This window comes from Adelges cooleyi, unplaced genomic scaffold, assembly GCF_023614345.1.
Source record: "Adelges cooleyi isolate 19-005CV unplaced genomic scaffold, UGA_ACOO_1.1 ACOO_flye_CR_arks_rails_tigmint_CR_PRNA_30, whole genome shotgun sequence".
Taxonomy (NCBI): domain Eukaryota; kingdom Metazoa; phylum Arthropoda; class Insecta; order Hemiptera; family Adelgidae; genus Adelges; species Adelges cooleyi.
Genome location: NW_026095971.1, coordinates 13463358 through 13488705, shown reverse-complemented (window position 1 = coordinate 13488705; position 25348 = coordinate 13463358). Strand labels below are relative to the sequence as shown.

At 32.1% G+C, this 25348-nt stretch overlaps 1 protein-coding gene across 1 annotated transcript in view; it reads left to right on the top strand.

The window, feature by feature from the left end:
• The window catches only part of LOC126838730 (FMRFamide receptor-like), a 48149-nt gene extending 23313 nt beyond the window's left edge, over nucleotides 1–24836 (top strand). The window contains exons 2-4 of the mRNA XM_050573390.1: nucleotides 4879–5215; nucleotides 17607–17977; nucleotides 21609–24836. Coding sequence (XP_050429347.1) covers nucleotides 4885–5215; nucleotides 17607–17977; nucleotides 21609–22094 — 1188 coding nt within the window. The 5' untranslated portion in view covers nucleotides 4879–4884 and the 3' untranslated portion in view covers nucleotides 22095–24836. The remainder of the gene's footprint in view (nucleotides 1–4878; nucleotides 5216–17606; nucleotides 17978–21608) is intronic.
• The last annotated feature ends 512 nt before the right edge of the window (nucleotides 24837–25348 follow it).

Sequence of the window (25348 nt, the reverse complement as noted above, 5' to 3'; positions counted from 1 at the left end):
CAAGACATGTCCTTTTTTTAAATTTTTTTTTTTTTTTCAAAATGTTTTTAAACCCAAAAACATTTTTTCAAAATATTCTAAACAATCTTTTTTTAGAATTTAAAACGTTTTGAAAAAAAAAAATGTTTAGAATATTTTGAAAACAAATTTTTGGGTTTAAAAACATTTTGAAAAAAAAAAAAATTAAAAAAAAAGGACATGTCTTGTTGTTGCCCCAAGGTCTTCAATTGTTGTTCTATTTATTAACATTTACTTATGGTGATTTTTTAAAATTTGTTTACAATATTACTTGTACACCAACTGATAACGTTAATGTAAGGCACATTAATTAATTTAAATTAGTAATTTTACAGATTTCCTTCTTTATTTTAGTTATTCTTTTTTTTGTTTTTAATATTACGAATTGTCTTATTGGTTAGTTAAAATTTTTATGAGATTATTTTTAACTTATAATGTTATTCACATAAACAATACTTTATTTTTTTTTAAACTAAGTAATTCTGTAATCTCTTTATTTTATCGAGAAAATCCAAAAAGAAGAAAATTCAAATAACACATTAAATATTGGCAAAAAATTATTTACTCTGATGTATAATAGTTGTTACCTACAGTTTCAAATGTGACCTCGCCGTCCCCATCATGCCTCTCACTTTATTATACTGGGGTTTTTATTTGTCATATGGGTACATAATAATTATATTATACAGGAATGTGTTATGACTTATGTGTAGGATTGTAATCTCAAGTGCTTTTATATGATATTAAAGAATATTTGGTACTTGTGGTATTATGGAGCTATTGAAAAAAAAAACCGAATCGACTTTATTACATTACGTTCTAGCCTCTAGGGTTTATTGGGTTGAAAACAGATCATAGGTGTACACGGAATGCGTTATTTTTATGTCAAATGTTATACTTCTCTTCCCGTTTCTCTCGGTTTGCGAGTCCAAGGCAAATAGTGGACCACGTGCACAAAACCAAAAAAAACCGAATGACGAATGAATGGTACTCAATCATCACATAGATTGTGTTTATTGATCTCACTGTACAAGCCATATAATATATATACATTTATTTATTTATGTATATAGGTGTAGGAGAGAAAAAAGTGATGAATGCGTAAATACAATCCTCGGCAACAATTCTCGGTCTCCGATACTGACAAATCTATATGAATAGGCAACAACTATTGAATACAGCTGTATATGTGTACCTTCCTACTATTTTGACATTGTTTGCGTTCACGGGAACACTAATAGCCGACCGATCTATTTCCATTGAATGTTGTGTGAGTGTGCCGTCAGCAATAATTCCTCACTGTGTGCAAATTATGTTCAATCAATTTTTTCTCCGCAGCGACAAGTGTTGCATACATGTTGCCTATTTGAGAGTGTGTACAAACAAAATACGTTTCTTTTGCTGTGTTTACCGCGTGTCGTTCCATATGTCTAACGCCATAAACAAATGATAAATAGGGCCACGTCATATGTATCAGCGAAATAACATCTTTCTGACTGATGCCAAAAGTCACTACGTATTATAATTTTATTTTTTATCGCAAAAAGATATTGTGGAAATAATATAACCCTCTATCATTATACGAAAAAATGAAATAATTTACGCATATTTAGCCGTTTCATAGAGATATATTTTTATGGCGATAAAAATGAGTGCATCGACTACAGCTAACAACTTCGCTCTACACTTATACAGCAGCGTCATATCGGAAGTACTCGTTAGCACGTGTTTTTAAAAATTGTAGTAAAATGTTTTTATGGACAAGTCGAGTTTAACAAATTGATCTTATTTATTAAACTTCGGTCGCCTTTCTAATATTAAGTTCTTTAGTACTGTTTACACTTTTAAGTAATTTTACCAATTTTAGATGATGATTAATGCATTAGCTAACATTAATAAAAATAATATTGTTCCACATCAGGAGATTTAAATATTTTATGTTCATTAAAATATGTTTTTAATCATAACCCAAATATTTCGTTTTGTCTGACCTATATATAATTTATCACATAATATAAATCTTTATTAAGTAACACCAAAGGTAAAATAGGGGAAGAGGAAAAATTGGGAAGTTATAAAATACAATGTGATAAATAATAACTATAGTTTATACATTTGTTTTAATTTTAATTAGAAGAAGACTTGTTAATGGTGTAAATAGGATTATTTTGTTTAATACTGATCCTAAAATGTAATCGTAATCAAAACGTACAAAATATTGATTGATCAAAAATATTGTAGAATATTATATTGTAAAATAAAAATACTTTTTATATTTGACTTGCAATTCCAGATTAATAATTTCTACTTAGCATTTGATTTCATTTTTAGTTATCAAGAATAAACAAACAGTATTATTATTATAATAAATAGTTATAATTAGTTGTATTTATGATTGTAAAAAGTTATTAAAATGTTTTATACTGTTTATGGACCAAACAATTAAAAAAAATGTATTCACAATAATTTTTAAATAAAAGTATTTAATACCTACTTATTTGAAAGTAGAAAGGCACAATTAAGGGGTGAATACGAAGTAATATAAAACATTATACTTATTATGCCAATTAATAATTAAAAAAAACAAAATTACAGAGACGTAGTCAAAGGTTAATTTAAAAATATGAATATGAGTAAATATTTGTATAACAATTAATGTTCACAATTTTATATAATTTTATCGTACTACTATAAATTTAACGAACATTTCGTAATTTACTAAGGACATATCACATAATAAATAAAGTTAAAACTTTTATACATATTATATCAATGTGTTCAATAAAATTAGAGGCCTTCTAAAAAAAAGTCCTACACCTAAAGTGATGTTAGATTACTATACAAATAGATGTATTGTATTGCTAACAATATGATCAGAAGTGTGTATCGATAAAAAATGTATTATCATAGTATTGCATTAACGTTAAAAAAAAGAAGTAAGAAAATACCATTGACTGAACATTGAATACGGGTGAACTTTTTGTCAATATTATTAAATTTTTTTGTTAGCCCTGAGATACTGTGCAAAAGAACTCCACGTCAAAGTTTCCCCAGAGATATAGCGAATAACCAAAAAAAAAATATATATATGGGAAGTTTTTCCTTTGCACAACATAATGTACCGCGTCGTAGAATAAAACCATACTGACCAGTATCAGCCCTCCGTAAAGGTGTTCTTTATTATTTCCTATGTGGTCCGGAGTTTGGAGAAATAAAATAATTAAGCCGGCTTACCCTTTTGGTTTGGAATCTTTACCGCTTCCGTGATACGTGATGCAATTTCATTCTCAAAAGGGAATATATACGCTTCGTTATAGACGCTTTCAAGGAAAACTTCTTGGCTGTATTGTGCACTCGTCGATACCTATAATTGTTTAAAAACAAAGGGGAGGCCGCTGTATTCTCCCATTATATTAACGACAATATATAACATAAGGAAAATAATAAATTTTACATTTAATATACATACATAGAAGTGATAATGTGACGACATGAATAAATTAAACGCGCATCAGCCGCATGCGTATTAATACTTTATTAAACCTAACTATTCAATATTAAAGTACTTTGTACGCTGTCAAATCCCGTGCTTGCAAAATTATACAATAACCACGGTAATATTAATTTCACAAACACCTGACACTACAAATCGTTTTCTTATGTATACATTTGCATCGAGGAAGGGTCTGAATTCAGAATTACAATTTTACACACAACAAGTGCGGCTTGCATTTAAATCATACGATTTGTTTTTAGAAAAACTTCAGGTTCTCGGCGCATAAAACATTTTAAAACAAACTTCTTAAAATATAGACATAATCAGAATTTTATCTTAATGAAAAACTACCCAAGTCATCGCAAAATTTCTAAGAAATAATATTGTCGCGTTTTGTATGTAAAACATGTTTGCGTTTATCCGTTAAATGACTAAAACACAACAGTTAAGCGTATAAGGTTTGTTCGTCGAATTTTCATTTTGCATTAAACGTTTCCTGAAACGAGATTTCAACATAAAATAAAGTTATAATTTACTGCTAAACAAACCTGCTACCACGAAAAAAACTAAGCTAGATGTGATATGCATTATATTTTTTAAAATATGTTGGAAATTCGAAAATCAATAATATAAAGAAAGTCTATTGAGCTTTCGTCTGAACCTTTAAAACCACGATCGACCTATTATGATTATGAGAGCTGCAAACCTTTCGACTAAAACGCACCCGGTCAATTCATGCAGTTAGAGAATTATTTACCCTTTTGTTCTTTCATAATGTTCTTTAGAAAACCCATTCAGCTGTCGTCTACAAAAGTACTATTATTGCAGTGAACTTAGGACTTAATTCTACAGCAGCTCGTTATCTTCGGTTTAATAATAAATTATTAAAATTAATAAACAATATTTTAGTACATTAATTTATTAGCATAGATTCATTACAAAATTCTTTAAAGTATGCCGTCGGTGCTTATCGTGCTAATATGGCCATTGAATGGTAGTCTTAATGAACAAAATAACTTCATTTTTAATTGTGTTAGGGTTCTAAAAAAAAAAAATTCTTATAATAAAAGTATTTTATCAACCATTATTAAGTAAAAAAAAAAGGGGGGAATTAGAGTTTCAATCCCCAAAACTCTTTTAAGCTTTGTTCCTCAAAATTAAATAACTAAAACGCGGACCAGCGGGTTTATTTTGTTTTAATTGGCGATTTTGAAGATTCGATTCTGTAAAAGTTTGAAAGTTTAGGTTAAATGCACTAAGCTTTCTACGTATTCACCAGTATTCACAAAAAAGAAGTACAGATGCATCAACTATAACATGGTGGTTCCCAACAAAACTGATTTTGCTATTTTCTTTTCTTATAGGCGCCAATGACCATGGAGAACTGTGCGGAATTAATAGCGCAGACCCAAAAGTACTGCTATTTTCGAAAGGCAGTACATTTTTGGGCACAACAGGCGCTACTTCCAGCTGTCGTCGCCGTAGGTGTAGTGGGCAATATGTTGTCCGTGGTGGTGCTGACCCGAGAACCGATGAAGAGCTCCACCAGCACGTATCTGACGGCACTGGCCGTGTCTGATCTGTTCTACTTGCTATTCGTGTTTACCATATCGTTCGAGAACTACCCTTGGATCGTGGACGCTGACTACTACATATACTGGAAGTGGTACCCGTATGGTCTGTGGTTGACGGACGCCGCCAGTAAGTATAAAATAAGAAACTAGAAAAACAATATTTCAAACAGACACGTAGCCGGTTTATAAGAAAAATAAAAGTTTTTCCAATAAACTAAGTGAAAAATAAATAAAGTTTTGTGTAGCAGGAGCATATTTTAGGTGTAACGGACAGCACGGACCGGGTCGCAAGCGCCGTGCGTCCGATGGTCGTACACACGCTCACTGATCAAGTACGAAGTATCTCGGTTGACATAGCTGGAGTGGGGAAGGGGGTGATTTCGGCGTTGTTTAATTTAGCGAAAAATTGAACGCCGGCCGAGTCGAAAAGTTTATTTAGTCGAAAGTTCATAAGCTCATTATTTCTTGTCTCCAATGTACACACACACAGACACTCGATCATTTGGATGGATTAGATAGAAGAACTTTGAATAAAAATAATAATAAAAACAAATCTATAGCTATATCCTGCCATATTCTGCCTTTATGCAGGACCCGCGGAAAGGAGAAAAAAATAATCCCTCTTTTCCTTCTAACAGTCACCTCTAGTGACGTTGGCCCAGTCCAGTGTCTACTGCACATAACACGTCTTTGCGTGACCAGAGAAAACACAAAACCGGAAGAAAATGTATTTCGATTAGGTTTCATAATTTCCTTGATTGGCGGAAATTGTTCATGCGCTTTGTTATCACTTTTTTGACGACGGTGGCCAAGAATCACAAACATCGGAAAAATTGACCCGACGGATTACTTTTTTGTCTACACTATAAAATAAATAAAGTGCCCATGCGGTCTCATAATCTCAGAAGATAAAGCTCATACAGTTACGTTTAGGAGGGTTTTCAAGAGAACGAGTTTCTTTTATATGCGCGTTCTAATGAAGTAGACAAACGTATAGACTATACACGTGATCTATTTAACGTAAGACACTCGTTTTATCGTAAAATAATTACAACTTTTTGTAAAAAAGTTTTTTGTTGAAAACATTTTTATTTATGTTATTTTATAATGTTATAAAATTACCTTTATAGTATTTTTCTGAGCGCTATGAACTTTTAAAACATATAGGGTCATGTATAGAATATTTAATTAACTTTTTAAAGTATTATTTGCTGAAAATGTTGACTGACCGATAACCAATTTTGAATAATTATTACTTAAAAGTTTAAAAAAATTAGGACTGAGGTGTCCCGTCTGAGTAACGCGTGTATATAATAATAATAATACTACATTTCAACCTCTCTTCCATTAAATTTGAAATTTTAATAACTTTAAAAGTAATTGAATGGCTGATTGCAGAAAATACACGTTGATTTTAAAAAACTGATGCATTTTTTAATGTTTCTGTAGGTACTAATAAAAGTTCTTGCTCGCTAGCCATGAAAATTTTTTTTAGTAACCAACTAGTGTCGTCTCTTCACTCATTGAGTAAATGAATCGCTAACTACAGAAAGGGGACAAGTCCATTTGTATCAATTTTGATTTTATTACCACTTTGAACTAAGCACACGTAAATGCATCGTTTATTGCAGAAAAGAGACAAATCCGACCAACCACAAACGTCTAAAAATAGCGCTCGGAATTTTCAAAATCCTATACTATGTATGTATGTATTATTTAGTTTTTTGTGTTTCCTGAAAACTTAGAAAAAGTGGACTTGGAACTTTCCGTAGTAAGCGATTCAAATATCTCTTCAGGCTGTAACAACAGCATAAAGCAATTTAAAAAAAAAATGATATGTGTTTTCTGCAGTTAGCGATGCAATTATTTTTCAAAACTAACAATTATTTTTTTAAAATAAATTTTACGGTCTTATTTAAGTTTCAAAAATTCATAGCGTTCTGGAAAATACTAACTAGGTAAATATTTGGTAGTTTTATAACATAAACACAAATGTTTTCAATAAGAAAAACTACAAAATTGTAATCATTTTCCAAGAAAATGAGTGTCCTACGTTAAATGGATCACCTAGTATATAATATATAGTGAGTGTAATAAATCGTGTACGTACGCAAGCGTTAAAGGTGCAAAAACAAGAAAGTGCGTACAAATTGTTCAGTTGTATATAATACTACACAAACGCATAGTTATATAGTGTATATTATATACACAAACATACAAACAAGTGTTTGTAAAAGTCTTAACAGAAAGCAGATATCAATGCTTTGCCAACGGCGGTGTCGGCGGGTGGCCACTTGTGTTCTTTTGTAATTAGTATTGTTCCGCCGTTGGAAAGAAAACAATTAACGAGCACACGCAATCTGTTGCCATTTTAAGCGATTCTGTAGTGAATAATATTTGTACAGGAAAATAAATGCGTGCATAGGCAAGTACAATCGTTAAGTGCTTTTACCGGAGTGAAGAATGTGTGTTGTTCTATTTGTGTAGAGTACCTACCGACGTGTGATAACGACGAGATCGACGAACGTACGTTTTATTGCAAAATTGTATCGTGTATGTTTCAACTTTACCCGAAAAAGCATACTTTACTAAAATACGCCCATAAGATTCCAAAAAGTGATATTATGTACAAAACCAAAAGAGGACACAGAGAAAATTTGAAATGTTAGCAAGGCTATTAAAGGGTTTCACATAGGTATCACATATTATATTTTAACAGCTTGCGTACGAGTCTGCAACACCTCGGGATACATTTTTATGTCTCGTTCCGCGTACGCCTTGATACCTCTTTAAATATTTTTCGTTGTTAACCCAAAATAAACACTTGGTTTGTAACAATGGTAACCACGGTACTTAAAAGGTAGGTGACGATTAACTTTATGTTGTGGCCAAAAATTTTTTAGTAGTTTTTTAATAATTGGCCTTAATCGATTTATTGGCAAAACATTTACTTGGTTATTTTGAATCAATTTAACCATTCATTCAAGTTTGTTCGTTATGAAAACAACACATAATTTAAAAAATTTAACATCCCAATCCCCATCCTCATCCTTATAAGAAGAATGTATAAGGTTTAAGGATAAATTTTCGTTATGATAAAAAGTGTCGATATTTCCAAATGTCGGATATTTCCAAAAATGGTTGTGTTCCAAAGTAAAAACCTATCTCCTATTCCTTATCTCTAATCTCTTATCTTATTAGATAAGTCAGCTGATATTTTCGTTATAATTACCGGTTTCGATTTTTCCGTTTGTGTGCCAAAGCAAAGACATACAAATGTCAAAAAACTATCCAAAATATATACAAAATTTGTTATGGAATAATTCAAATGAACACAAATTGATAATACCAAAAGAGCATAACAAATATCTTAAAAAGCACATGTATAATATATGAAGGATACCGATGGCATAGTGCACCTATAAAATTGTGGCTTGTGCACTATACCATTGAAATTGTATTGACTTTTAATATTAATATTAATAATTCGTTGTTTTTAAATACAGTATTGACATAGTTAAAAACATATTTAGCTAAAAAATTTATAAAAAGTAGTAGTAAGGCTATAGGTACGTTTAGATTTCGAATTTTATTTTGAAAATTTAGGAGCTCATTCTTCAAATGATAAACTAATTTTCCAAGCAATAAAAATTTTTTCAATATTTCAGTAGTCTAGATCAAAATATATTTGAAAGCTGCTTTATTGAAGTGTATATACAAATTATTTAATTTATTCATTTATTTGATGTATTTAAATTATACAACGCCATTAATTTAAAAATTATATAATGACTGACGACTGTTTTTGTGATTCTATCAAGAACTGTTAACTAAAATACCACTAGAAAACCTGTTTGTTCAAATCTTTGAGTATAAATGTTCGTTGGGTATATACGCAGTACGGTTTTAATAAACAGATAATATTTTGTTAGCAATATACAAAACACGTGTTTAAAGTAAAATTGTGCTCTTTTCGATGATATTTCAGATTTCTACGCGCCTTTTTTTTATGCTCATTATAATTAACTTATATCGTAAACTTATTTTAAACTAATTATGAAACCAAAATGAACACATAATGAAACTATAAAAAACAATATCAATTAGTAAACTGAAATTATTCCTTTCCCACGTTACTTAAATTACGAAACATAAATAATTTTAGTACTTGCTTCAAAGTTAAATGCCTATAGTGTACAAAATTATTCATTAAACTTCTTACAGCAGGAGTTTACATTTCAAGTATTTCAAGTATACATGTTAACCGTAGGAACATTTTGACTGGTCGATAACCATTTTTGGATAATTACTTTTAAAACTACTACAGTTTAGAGTATAGGGTAGGAAGTAGAGTACGGTAGAATAATACTACAATCCATCTTTTCTCATTTTTTTTATTTTAAGCTTTTTTTAACTTTAAAAGTAGTTATCGACCAGTCAACATTTTCAGTAAAATATTCTTTATTTAAAAAGTTAATTAAATGTATACGTTCCATTTAAGTTTCAAAAGTCGATAGCATTGCGGAAAATACTAACAAAGATAAACATTTGATAATTTTATACAATAATATAAATAGAAATGTTTTTAAAAAGGAAAACTATAAAATTGTAATTATTTTCCGAAAAAATAAGTGTCTTATCCGTAATGAATTGCCCTGTATATCCTTAGCAACTCCCAAATTTTATGGTCATCCTATGTTACCCTACTGCTTTAGAAATTAAAATGACAACAGCATTTTTCTCTTTTCTTGGGAAGTTTGATTTTTTATGAGTATTAAATCGGCTAACTGTTGTTTGTCTTACGTATTATTCAATTTCCCAATAATATAGACTAACGTTTTAAGTTATAAGTTGATACTCAAGTCATGTCATAGTGACATGTTGAATTCAAAGTTTTTGAGTTGAGAAATAATCAATATACTAACCCATATTCCTTCCCCTAACTAAACACAGACAAATGTTTACTGGTAAGGTTACTGAACACTCAACTTTATATAAAACTTTAAAATAATAATAACTTCTCAGTTCTCGACCACAGCCATTTTCAAAAATTATATCACAAAATATTACGTTCCAAAACGGATTTTAAATAATTGTTTGCAACGCAATTGGTGCTGATTGACCATTGAATTAATTAGAACACTTTGTACAGTAAATGTTTTTCGAACAAGGATTTAAAAAGTTATGAATATTATTTGAAGACATGCAGCAGCCGGGACAAGGGCGGCATCTCAAGAAAAAATAAAAGGAATAATAACAAAAAATATATATTATGAGACAAAAATTGAAGTGAAAAAAAAGTTAAAGACACAAAACAGTATAAAAAAAGATGAATTTAAAATTTGTTTGTCTTCACATTTATATATTTTCGTTTGCCACAAAACTGCCTAGTTAGTCTATACCTAAAGCCATCCCTGTTTTTGACCCCAGACCACATCGAGTTTCATAGAAATCGGTTACTTTTATTTATTGACTTGTGCAAGTAAGTGTAAAATTATATTCTTGTGATTTATCCCTAAGGACTGCCGGTCACACATTTTTTTCAGAAACTAATGTTCATTTATTTTTGACCATGCACGTACACACACGCCACTTAGCTTGCAAAATGACATTTACAAGTTACCAGAGGTATGCGAGTCCATAAAATGTCTAGTGTTCTGAAATGGCTTCATCTCGATTTTATATGGTACCTATATATAATATTGGACGTCTTTTATTAAACATTTACATTTTATATTTTTATCAAGATAGGTATACAATTTTTAAAACCGTTTGTGACCGACCGGTGTCTTTAGCTAAAAGAGGTATTATTGTTTAAGTCTAGTTGGATGTTTTTCAATTAGAATACGAATATACAACAAACACCGTGCGCTCACGAGTTTATTGTGTGGATTACTAAAGAATTCGTTTTACGAACAGTTTGATTTTATTGTTCAACGATACAGGAAAATATTATCCCCCGTTGAGATTGAGAATTTCGAGTCAACTGCCGTGTAATCAGTGTACACATATAAGTAAACACGGTATCCTGAATCGAAACACACGGGTAACATTAATTTCTACACTTTGACGACAAAGAAGTTTTCCTCGTGTTCGACAAACTTGTTTAAAGAGTTTCTCGATTGTAAATTGCACGCTAAAAAGTTTTTCGTTTGATCTCTTCATGTATTTATTTTTGTTTGTCGACAACGAAATAACAAAGCCATAATATCTCCGTACTCCATATAATGAAGGTCTAACCCAAACGCCTACGTGTGCCATTATACAGTGTATATGCGAGTTATGTAATATATAGAAGTCTAACCCTAGAGATTCGTCCTAGCTGACTGAATGCAGATTTGGTGCCATCTGGCACTTGGGGGTTTCAGTACTATTAATTCCATACCAACGGTTTTCAGAATTGTATATATAAATAATACTATACATATGTATAGTTGTTGGTGTATATGTAATATGTATGTCATATTTCACCCAACTATCCAGAAGTGCCTTTGGTGTTCAGGTCAAATGTCTTTAAGACTTCTGCGCCAAACTTCCTAAATCTCAAGCTATTTACAATTATTATGCGCACATAAGTGTGAATATTAATGTGTATTATACGGCAGCATTTTTGAGATTTCTTCGTATCGCATTCTGTTTCGTCATCAAATATTGGTAGAAACTTTACATTTAAATATATATATATATATATTCGTATATTATGTTATAGGTTTATCGCTTATCGAACAGTGTTCATTGCGGAAGTAGTCGATTGTGAAACATCTCCTTTATCCTTTATGTTTAACACTGTTGAATTATATACCGTTTAGAAGCTTAGAATTATTTAAACGTTAGGATAACAATGACTATATTTATATTATAATATTTTTAAAAAGTACTGAATATTTGTTAAAAAGCAGTACCCAGGCCTTTTTTATTGGGTAGTAAATTTGGAAGTTGACACCCTATTACATTTTTGACTGCTAGGTTATAATTTCAGTTGTTTCTCCTTAGATGTTTTTGCATTACACTAGGTTTAATCAAAATAATGAACTGAAATTTGATTTAAATTTACATTATAAAAAAAAATGAAAATCGCGTTTATAAAGCTAGAAAACCCTCGCTACTATGAGAAGTTGAAACAACAATTAAAAACATACCTAATTTAACATTATTCACGAATCAATAGGAAAACGTCGACCAACGCGACGGTTTAGTTATATCGTCTAGATCATCATGATCATTGTTTATACCATTGAGATTACTATACATGCCACAATTTTCTACTGGCCGAGTATACAACAAACAGTATTACCTCGCCTAGGCAATGAATCACTATGCTCAGTCAATTAAATTATTGCCCAAAACCAGAAGACATGTATTACATTACTCACAATATACCTACTGTTTTTATATTTACTCGGTTATATTAGTTTATATAGTACCCACAGGAAATTAAACGGTATAGCTGTTACCACGGTAAACTTCACCAAGTATGGTCGTCTCAACATTTTTTCACTGTATAGTATATACTTTATTCTTTAATCGTGAAATAAAGTAACTTTATCGATACACCGGCTGTAGAATATTTAAAGAATTATTTGTAAAGTTTTGTAAGAGTTATTTATTTTATCATATTGGTTTACGACAGCTGCTTTTTGTAAAGATTCAATAGCTGCACTTGATTCTGTGTATAAGTGAATTTATATTGTACATAGTTATAATGCTGTCTTATTTTCCTCGCTTGAGTACTATAAATATTTTGTTAGGTTGTACCAATTAATGATAGATTGTGTTCGGAAAGGGTTTAGTCTTTAAAACAATTTCATCGTAACTAAAGTAGGAAATAATTAAAAAAACTAACACCTGAATACTAGCTATTATGTACCTTCCTACGATACCATAAGATATGTATAGACACACTTTCTTAGATATGGCTAAATATAAAATAATTTAGAAGAAAAAAAAAATAAAACTAAACAACAAAGTACCAAATGTATTACTCACTAAGTTTTCGACATTTTCAACGCAGTCATACTAGTTGGCATTACTATTTATTCTTATAATAATATTCGATTGTATTCTCTTTTTAGTTTTTATATTTTAATATGTTAGTTGTTACAATTGATTTTTATTTGCACAGGAAATTTAATGTTAGCTGATTAATATAGAGTGGACATTTAGACAGCCCGTATTTGTCTGACGTATTTGTCTATTTATATGGAGTCGTATTTACCCCAGATAATTTTCTCGTTTTTTCGGTGGTAGCTGTTTTAGTTTTGGTGTTATAACTGTGCTACTATAACACAGGAGTCTTTGTAAATCTTGGGTAAAAGAGAACCAATGTCGTTTTGGCGTGAGTTGTATTATATCAATAAATACATTCACCCTTTATTCATTGTGTAAAAAATTTACACTCCCAAGATAAAAATTGAAAAAGTTATGAAGTGTTTAGTAAAAATTAAACACTGAGTTTAAAAACTATTTTAATAACGTCAAAGCTTATTTTTTAAAAGCTAAAAAAAAGAGTCACGGTATAATCGTTATTAAACATTTTTACTTTTGTTCTCAGTTTGTAAATTGAAATTGCGATTGCTTTAACAATGAATATGTTATGAAGCCTTGTTTGGTTTACTGTAGTGTCACTTGTAAATTAAAAATCAAACAGCTTTTATACTTAATATTTTACGTCTAATAAAAGCTAACTCGCGGGTATGTAGGAACGAATTTCTCAGCTACCGAAGAATAATATGGCCGGATCTCTGGTTAAGCGCGACAGACTGTCGGGAACCGTTGAGTAATTGCACGAGTTCAAGATAATCCACAACCCGCACTAGGGAGTTTTGTCGTTTAAATTTTGACCACCGATTTGTACGCACGCGAGGCTTAACCGTGTTGGCGTTATTTTTAAAACAATTATTTTTGTTATTGTTTTGTTATTTGCATAATGTTTCGCACGCGAACATAATATACATGACCGGGATTTAGGATTTCGCGTGATCAGATATTATGGGAAAACAACCGGACGGTACAAAATAATACAGGGAGACGCGCGTATCTCGACCGTGACGTGTCCGTTTTAGTCGACCTCAAATGATAAAAAAAAAATCCGTTTGTCTTTTCCACGTTCTTTTTTTATCGTGTATACATGTAAGTGCCCACCGTAAACGATGAGGTGCGAGACGAAGGGGGCTCGTGTATCCGGTCACAGTATTCGAAGTCCGGCGTCTTTCCGTTGGTTGTAATATTATGTAAAAACTAAAACATCCGGTGGACTGTTAATGGAAAATGGGCCCGCGAAACAACATTATAGACGTGCAAATTAATTCGTCGCCTTTTGGCCAAAGGGGCGGGAGCGAGAGCGGATGAATGGATTATAGCTTTGGAGAGATTACACCGTACCTACACCTCTTTATCCGTCCGTTTTTCATAAAACGACAATCATTACAAGCGAAGGATCCGAAATCCCCATCTGGCAGCTTCGCGTCGGCGGCCCTTCATTTGCAGTACCATCATCATTATATTATTGCCATTGCAGCAGAGGAACAGCTATAGTATTATAGGTATGGTATAAATAGGTACAGCTTGTTTCGCGCGCGCCAATGACATTAACGAGTCTTAGCCCAAATAGCATTAAGACGATACACACAAACCAATTTCCATGATAATCGTCACGGCTCTGTAAAAATAATCAGAAGAGGCGTATACTGAATCTAGTGACTGTATAATTTATACCAAGTCGAGTCACATAAAAGCGGGGACGACGGCACGGCGGTGAGAAGAGGACCGGCTAAGTATTTTCGTTTCGCTTCTCTTAGGTTTAATGCGATGGAATGGCCCTTGGACGTGCTCTGAACCGGCGGACAAACAACGTGGTTGGGTATGGGGTACGCTTTCTTAGCAAATCCCAAAAGACCAAACGCCGTTTAATCTCAAATTATTATCTCTTCACCGCAGCGCAGTCAGAATATACAAGACTATTGTACACAGCCGATCAACCCCCGGGATTTCGCGATTCTAAAATCACCGAACTGAACCACCTGAACTTATAATAACACTTCAACGCGCCTTTTTGACTTTGGAATTTAAATATTTAGGCTATTATGAACCGGGTGCCTAGTGTGATATTTAAAGACATCTAAACAGCGAATAGGCTAAACCATTTTGTAATATAAATTTATCAATTTTTTCAATAGGCTTCATTTAAATAAGTAATGTATTAATTCAGCAAACAAAAAACATTTCTAACAAATTAATTTGGCGTTTAAAAAAAGAAATGTGCGTGGAAAATTGTATAAAGTTGTGTTAAAACAATTTTTATTAACAATTAATAATTTTTAATAAAACTTTTATTTTTATATGTCTAAAATGACGGTTTTTGGTAAAATTCCAGTTTAATTCCATTATCTTAATGGTATCTCCATGGTCTTAATTCTATTATATAACGTGTTAGTAATTATAATCAAAATAACCGTTGGAAAACTATACGTTGTAATTAATAACAAAATATTAACTTAAAAAAGTTTTCTTAACAATAATTGTTGTTTGTTAAAATTATACAAATAATTATTATTTGTATAATTTTAAGTTCCTACGTAATACAGCACTTAAGTGTATTCAACCTAATTTAAATAATATTAGCATTTTGGCTGTACTATTTGTACTTTAAACTTATCAAACATACATTTTGAAAATATGGTAGTTCAGTAATAATTTAGCTATGAAATTATCTAGCTGCGAACTTGTACTTGCTAATAATCGTCCTCGGTATAATTTGTGTCATTTTAACGATTATTATTTATTTACTCTGTTCAAATGAACTTTCTTTTATGTAACATTTTGTAGGATCATTGGAGACTATAAGTCATAACTTATGAACAACTAGTACTTAGTAGTGGTATTAGTTATTACTAATTTATTCATGTAAAGATAAGCTTAAGTATGTGGTGACTACGACAAGATAATGTTTTAGGTGGCTTTATTTTATTCTGGAAAATAATCAAATGCCGTTACGCCCAGTATAATTAAATTAACGAGTATTGTCGGAAAACGTAAACATATAATATAATATTATTATTATTCTTGGTTTATTGCTTCAAATCAACATATGTGCAGGTCTACACTATCATGTTTACACTCATGCATGGTGTGAAGAATAAGAAGCTATCATTTGTATAACATACACATATATATATATATATTATGCCTCTTTTGTGTGCTAAATCGTGCGTGTTCACATTCATGCAGATTTCCGCAATGATATCCCCCCCACGCGCCTCATTTGAGTGTATAGTGCCGTTTCTCGTGCGAGGTTTCGCGGTTAGAATAAATTACCGTGCGTACGGTCTTTATAATAAACTATTAATTGTGACTGACAGTACTTATTACATATTATAGGTACTATAATACAGTCGTGTATAATAAAGTTATCATTTGTATTATTTTTACCATGTTCAGTGATATATACAGGGTATTCGCTAGGTCCTTTGGGAGAAGAGAAGATTAAAAACGAACAAATACTTTGGATAGATTTAAAACCCCTTATCTTAACAAAATTAATTTTCTTGAATACATAAAAGTTTAGAATTACGTTGTTATCGCTGTTTTAAAATAAATGCTCTTTATAATTCGACGACAATAAACGGCAAAGACTTAAGAAAGTTTTTTTTTTACTTCGACTATATTATATTTTATAATGAATAGGAACAACGTGGCATTCAGACGAAGGATAAAGCCTCTTGTCGAAGAATTCGGCCTTCCAAGTAAATAATTAAAAATTATGAATATCAGTGCAGAACGCAGCATGATTATTTATTGCATATGACATGTGTTATGCGGTCCATACACAGTCAATTATAATTGTCAATATTGTTTAAAAATATTGACGAACATTTTAAGAGGTTCTCGGTTCTCCTTTTAAACACGATTGAAACATAAATGGCGAAAAATACAAATTCTGCCACCCGACGACCGAACTAGGTAGAAACAGACCTACTCCCGAGCAGAGTTGGTCATTATTTATTCGAATGACGAATAATAAAATATTTATTTGACTATACCTAAGATTGTTTATTCGAATAAAAATATTATTTAAATAATTTTTTAGATAAAAAATTATCTTAATAATGCCCAACTCTGCTCCCGGGCAAAGGCATCACATCAAAAAAGATTGCAGTACATACACGATCAATAATATTTATCGTGTATTAGCGGTTTTGAAAAATTAATCAGTGTATTGAACAAGTTAAAAATGTTTGATTTTTATAAATGCGCAGTCAATTATGTATACTGTGCGTTTATGAATGGTGGCAATATTTAATAATATTGAAAAAAATTGACAGCGCGTCAGTAAAAACAATTTTTAACCTGTTCTATATTCTTATATTGCAATACAGCTAATACATAAGATCTACATTATTAATCGTGTATGGGCCTCGTTGTCGCACGCCCCAAGTAGAATTTCAATCTATGGACACAAACTTTTACCTTTCATTTAAAACGGCGTGATACTGATATTTTTTCTAAACTTCAAATTACAGGTAACACGTCGGTACTGTTGATCGTGTCGTTCACTGTCGAACGTTATATAGCCGTGTGCCACCCTCTCCGGGGACGCGTCCTGTGCACCGAATCTCGGGCCAAGCGCGTCATCTTGATCGTGGCTCTTTTCTGCATAGCTTGCACGGCCACTACGCCACACGAATGGCACATATGGTTGAACCCGGAGACGGGCAAGTTCCAAAAGAGCAGCACGGAGCTGGGCCGCAACGATATCTACAAGAAAGCGTACAATTGGTTTTGCATAGTGACTTTCATATGCATGCCTTTGCTTGTACTGGCCGTGCTCAACTGGTTTCTCATCAATGCGGTCAACCAGAGCCGCAGAAACCGAACACGACTCACCTGTCAGGTATTATTATTATTTGTTATTAATATTTAACGAGAAAACTCAATTAGCTCCATTGTTCAGTATAGTAATAATGTATAACTATAGTAGGTATCGCCCGATTTTACCGAATTGATTCTTTTTCCATTTCCAAGTAATATCCTTGTCAACGTTGTAAGCGTTTTCGAATACGTTTAGATTACATGCTTTGTACTTAAAACTTTGTTAAGAGCTCCGGATCTAGACTAAATAAGTAGTAATTAATGCGTTACAACGATCGGGAGGTTCGAAATCAGTTTTAGGGTTAAGCGTGTTATCCGCATAATTAAATATCGTGAATTGTCGATCAGTTCCAGAACGTGCACACGACGCGATTAAATAATCTTAATGTGTGTACTATAGTTACATGTTCCACCGAAAATGTTTTGTGGAGGTAAATCAATAACAACTGCTGTCAATGTCTGTAATTATTATACTAATAATAATAATTTATTAGTGAGATCCGACGACGACATAAATGAGTAATTGCAATGCAAAGACAGGATCATAAAGATGAAAAACTAACTTATACAAGCGTGATAACTGATATGCAATAATATTAAATTAAATCGGTACAAAATAATATAATATTATGCACATCCCTTATCTATATAATATTTGATTGGTGTATTTTGACAGGTTAGGTACAATCGTTTACAAGTGAAACTTATTTTGTTAGAAGGGTTTTAGTCCATCTGCTAACAAGTAGGTATATACTATGCAGTAACTTTAGTAACTGTAGTGGTAACTAGTGTTGTAATTTGGATTCGAATCTTCGAAGGATTCGAATACCTAATTTTTAAAGATTGGAATATTCGAATATTCCAATAATTATTCGAATATTCGAATAGTTGAAAATTGTATAAATTGTAAATTAATTATTATTACTATTTGAATATTCGAAGGATTCGAATACTATTTGAAGGATTCGAATCCTTATTGAGATTCGAATCCAGAGTATTCGAATATTTCCCATCACTAGAGGTAACAGCCAATCGCAGAGTTCCTACACCCGGGCGTACTTAACACTTAAAACCCTAAGGGCTATAGCAGCAGATAGAACTGCAATATATATTTACTCGAATCCATATACATCCCAAAGGCAATACAACACTTAAGGTAATAGCAATAATCACACTGGTAAAAATAGCTAGTCACTATACGTTAGACGTTACTGTACTCATTAAGGGTTTGCTAATAATTATTCTACTTTTATTGAAAGTAAACATATATAAAAACGTACGGTTGATGCTTCTAATCGGCATCATATTGTTATAAAAAATACTTTTTCACTTATCCTTACAGTCTATTTTAATATTTTGGTTCATTTCTTTTTAATGTTTCATGTTTCAGAATAATCATTCTTAGATTTTCACAAGTGATTGATAAAATAATAAAGTAATAATTACAGTAACAAATAATATATTTATTATATACTCATTTATAATGTTGTTTCAGACAAACTCTTAAATTAGCTTTTTTTTACCACATATTTTTTGTTGGTAAAATGGTTGAAATCCATCGTACAAATTATTTTATATACAAACGTCAAACACTTATCGTGTAATTTGGACGGATGCCACCTATTGTATCACTTAGCACTTACTTTTTTTAAAATTATTTTTCATTAAACTTCTGATATTACAGATCAGATTACTAGATGTTTATGATGTCAACATAAAATACAGATAAAAAGTAGACTCGGTAAATAAGAAGTTTATAAAGTAAGGTCATCATTTTCATTGCACTCTTATAATTTATACGGTATACCGCATACTGTCAGTATACTAGAAATAATAAATAATAATAACTAGGTACTCAAGTGACTTGCCATTTTTTTAATTTATATTTAAAATGTTTGATTTATTTATAGATTTTTTAATTTTTCCCCCTTACTATAAACTCAAAATTATTATACAAATTTTATCCGAGCGTACGGTAGTGCGCCAGGCCAATTTCCAGCAATGCCAGTGTATCTTTACACGAACCGATTCACCCAGTTTTTCTAACCCACATATCTCTGTTTCCTCTTAAGGTAAGCTTTTGAAATTTAAAACATAGATTAGGCTCGAGTAGCTTAGGATACTGTAAAAATGGAGCCTTTAATAATTAGCCTTTTCAAAAGGGGAGAATTTCAAAGTTCTTATTTTTGTTTGACTCACTCACTCACTCACTCATCAGTCATCATCAAAATTATAAAACACTTCCCGTATAGGTAGAAACGTGAAATTTAGCTGAGAGGCAGGTCTTATAGTGTAACTAAAGGGAAAAATTTGAAAGTTGTAATTTTCTCAAAATTAATGCCGCTTTAGGGAATGTAGTTCTAAAATGCATGATATGACGCGAAACTAAAAAGGTATTTTTATTTGTAACTACTCAGAATGCTTAATAGTTCTTATATAATATATTGAGCAATTTTAACTGTTCAAAACAGCGGCATCTCTTCACTTATTGCTAAGTTTGACTAAATATGTAATAATAACTTAATAATCCGGTTCATCGCCAACGGTCGTATGGTGTATTTAACCGTTTGCAGATATCTAACTGTCCTAGTCAGTAGTCCGTGTGATTTATCTTGAAACAAAAACAATCTGCTGCCCATTTTTGCACAGTCTGTCCGAAAAAAGGGCCGATTCGAGTACTTAGTCCGTTTGGTTTATTTACCTGACCGGCGGTCAACACTAGTAAATAGCGTACTTAAACAGCGGTAAGGGTTAACCGCAGCGATAACGAAACGGTTCTAAAATATGCATAATAATTACTGTCGCGCGTTTTGCGAAATGGCAGTTAACCGACCGCGGTATATTTTATTGTGCTGTGTAAAAAAAAAAAAAAAAACGCTCTTTTTATTTTTGTTTGTTTTGGCTTAGCTCGACGACGGCAAACGATAACACCGCGTGTAGTGTGTGTAGATAGAATTACCGAATAAACAGAATCGTGATAGAAAACAGTCAAATCGTTACCAACGTCCCATACGGATACTGTCGCCGCTGTAGACATTTTTTAAAAAAAAAACGTTGCCGACTGCGAAGATGTATTATTTATTTTTGCTCGACTGTTTTCGTTCGCGTCAAACAACTTTTATAATTATTTTTTTCTTTTTTAAGACCTACTACGGTTGTACCGACCCGGCTATAAGTAAAGGGCATGCGACATTCCTATATTGGAAACACTTCCAATTATTATTTTTCTTGAGGATCTAGTGGATTACACGATCCGAGTACTTGACGTGTTGACGTGTTCAATTAGATTTTTTCTTAGGCCGGACGATGCGACACCCACGATTTTTTTGTTGTTTCGACGGGCAAAATAAACTTTATAGCTCGATCCATACTGACGACATAAGATTTTATAAACGAGAGTCTGATGTTTACCTGAAAACTTTATATCTGTCTTTCTGCAGGCTATGTACTCAGTAAAATATACACAAACCCGGTACGGTGACGTTTTTAAACGTTGTTGGAAAGTTATTTTTTGTTTTGATTTTTTAAGCGTCCTACTAGCAAACTCAGCGCAAAGTTTTCAAAATACAAAAATACTGTTATTATTAAGTACACATTAACAACTGGTACTCCATTATAATCGGGCAGTCGCCATTGTTGTTGTTTTTTCACAGGGTAACGTAGTGTGGAACAGGCAACGACAAGAGAACAAGATGACTATGACCCTGATCGCAGTCGTCATCATGTTCTGCGTGTGCCAGACTCCGACGGCCGTGATGATGCTGCTGGCGTCCGTGTACGAGCCGCCGGAGAAGACGGCTGCGTACTACGTCAACCGCGGTCTGCACACGATATTCAACTTCCTCATGGTGGTCAATGCCGCGTCCAACTTCATGCTGTACTGCGCCATGAGCCGCAAGTATAGGCGTACTCTGATGATCACGTTCCTGCCATATTTAGCGGCCCGCCACTCGCGTGCCACCACGCTACAGTCATCCGTCAGCTGTCCGCGGTCGGCCACCATTGTCCGGAATAACACCGAAGTTACGCAGATGACTGACTTGAGCGGTTACGGCAAACGCGAGCCCCTTCTCCGCATAAGCGGTGGCGGTGACCGCAAGACCAGCAATGCTTCCTCCAACAAACACGACGCCTTGTAAAGAGTACTTCATTTTGATTTATTTTCCCGTCGAGCGTGGTTTCACGCCCCCATCGTGTACCCACCTGGCCCTACTCCACCGCTCATATGATTTTTGCCAACCCGTTTCGAAATTTCTGAATACGCGTACACGTACTTACGCATAGAAAAGTAAGTGCCGCTATCGGGAGGGCCATATTACTTAGGTAATCTTATTTCCAATGAAACACCATTGGCGTCCATTTGGTGATTTCTAAGGGCGAACATTTTTTTTTTCCGTTCAAATAAACACAGCAACTAATTAATTTGTTTATTTGGTTGGTTTTTATACATAATTACATTTTCTTGTAGAACAAGTCTCCCGGTTAATCCTTCTAAATGACGAATGCCTCTGATCACGGCGACATTTCAACGCGAAATAAAAATAATATTATAGTTCTTTCTCGCACTTGAATTGGGCCTCACCGCCCATTAAATCTACACTTAATCGTAAAAATATTTGTATACAAAATATTGACACTCTAATTAAAAACTATTACTTACGAAAAATGTAACAATCGTGTTAACTTGGTCTTCTGAATTATAATATACAATTCTGATGACCATTAAATATTCAATATTTATACAATTTGTTTACCTAAAACCGCCGCGCCGCGGATCTGATCTTAATTTCAGGGGAGGTACCACGGCCACCGACTGAAAGTTTCTAACATAAAAAACTAGATTACAAATTTTATGACCACAATAAGTTAAATAATAAGAGGTCTAGTAATTTTAAAGAGGCAACCCTACCAGTGATCTAATCTATTAGATTCGTGATGTATGGTATTTTTCCAAAAAAAAAACTGTTCTGAGTAAAAACGTCTGATATGAAAATTGTTGTTAATATAAAAGACGAAACAATTTGTATTGTTTTCAACGTTTCATTTTAAGAATACTATTATTATAGGTGCGTTTTGTCGTTAATATGGCAACAGGAAATCGTTATCCGACAATATTTAAAGTATAATAATATACTTTTTATTTAATTAAAAAAAAATACTAATTAATACGAACAAAATTACTAGTAAATAACAAATTTTAAATAAACTACTTCTAAGGCTGTTTTTCAGCTGTTTAGAAACATAGTCGAGAAGAAAATAGTGGCATTAATACTTAATATACTTAACTATTACTTATATACTAATACTTTTTATCATAGCACATTTTTCAAACCAACTACTAATCTTCATGCGTAAGCCATTTTAATTTTCACTAAAGAATAAAACATCATAATCCATAAAATTATAGAAGTACATGTAATATAATATAATGAAAATATGATAAATTCAAAATTGATAGCTCACTAGAAATTATAAAAATGTATATTGGATATTGCGATTATATTTGGAGCTCCGAAAGCTACTTATTCCAAAGGCTACAAAACTATACTAAATAATAATTGTGACTTACCAATTTAAATGTATTTCGGTCATAAATAATGTTTTAATCGGATATTTTTTACTAAACAATATAAATACCTAATTATAATGATATAAATAAAAATACCGTCTCATATAGGAATGTACATATAGCTTTTTAGTAATTTTATAGTATCATATGAAATTTGTAAATATTATTTTCTCAGTTCTTTCGTTTTGAAACCAACCTTTTGCGGTTTTTTTGTTTCGAAAACGTTTTAAATTAATTAATTCTGTTCCCCTAAACGGTAGACGTTTAAAGTTTTTATTACATTTTTATTGTATGGGCCATATGGGAATTTGGCTTTTCATCCACACCGGGGTTGAGACCCCCCGCGTTCGGGGAGATCGGCGGCGGCTCAACCCGAAATAGTCAAAACTGGAATTGTATACTTTTGGTTGTGTGTGTGCGTGTGAACTAGATTTTAATTTTAATATCTGGCAACAAAAAGCGTGTACGACGGGCGACAACGTTTTCCGTTTGCCATTGCATACACCGGCGCGGTTCGCCGCTATTTTTACAATGCACTCGGGCAAAGAGAAGAGAGATATAGAGTAAGAGGAACACCGTGCATATTATACAAGTGTTTTGGCCGCCACGATTAATTTGTGGTCCGAGCGAATTATTTATTTTTCCGGCTTCCCCTCCCACCACTCCTCTTTCCACACGTGCCCCTCAAACGCACATCAGTCAACGCCACTGTCGCAAGTCGCAATACATCTTATACGTAATATTCTTAGAAGTATAATATAGTAATATAGTATGGTATTTATCATTATAAATTGTAATTAATGTAATATACAATATAAGCGTCATATTATATTCACCCTATATTCAATAATATATTATTAGTTAGGTAGGTTTATATTATATTATGTTGTATTTGTGTATTATCGTCATACGATTTAGGCATTTTTTTTCTCATCTGTTTATAAAGAAAATGATCGGTCTTATTGTGAAATACAAATATTGGGTATTTAATTTAAGTTTCAATGAATACCTATAAATTACTTAGATACTGTAATATTATCATAACTATAGACATAGTAACATTGTAGTACTATTAATCATACTATATTAATATTATTATAATTTATAATAGATATAGCCCCAGCATAATTTTGTAATGCCTGATGATATGATACTCAAAAGTAATTCTTATAACTTATTCGTGTATTGTTATTTTATTATTATAATATGATCGTAAATACTTTTAGCCAGTAGTGTAAGCTAAATACTTATGTATACATAATTATATTACTAATAGCTTTATAATAAATACTATATTCGTATCACGTTTTTAGACCGTATATAATATGAAAGTATAGGTACTTATAAGTTATAAATAGTAATATATGAAATAAAGACGCATATAAAAACTCAAAGTAACTATCTATTCTGTTTCTATTTTGTACAACAAATTATAATATATGAGGCCAAGGTGAGCTAAGATGACGTATCTAGCTGGGGTTAAATTAAGTTAGATATAACGAATTCATTTATAAATGCGTCGAATGTTCTACGAGTCAAGTATCGATATTATGCGCTTTGCTTGTTAGCTTAAGTCGATAGTAATGTTAAATAAAAAGATAATTTTAGATCAAATGATGGTGAGGAGTCTAGAGTTGAACGTTTTTTACTTAATTATTTATTAACATCTCACAATAATTATTCAACAGCCTAATTCAAATTGTTCAAATTCAAACGCCAAATACGAACTAACGTTTGGAGCCCCTCCCTCGGAACTTTTTGAAACTTACCCTGCAAATCTGTTACGATGCAATACATTTTTTTTTCGATTATTTTATCTATGGA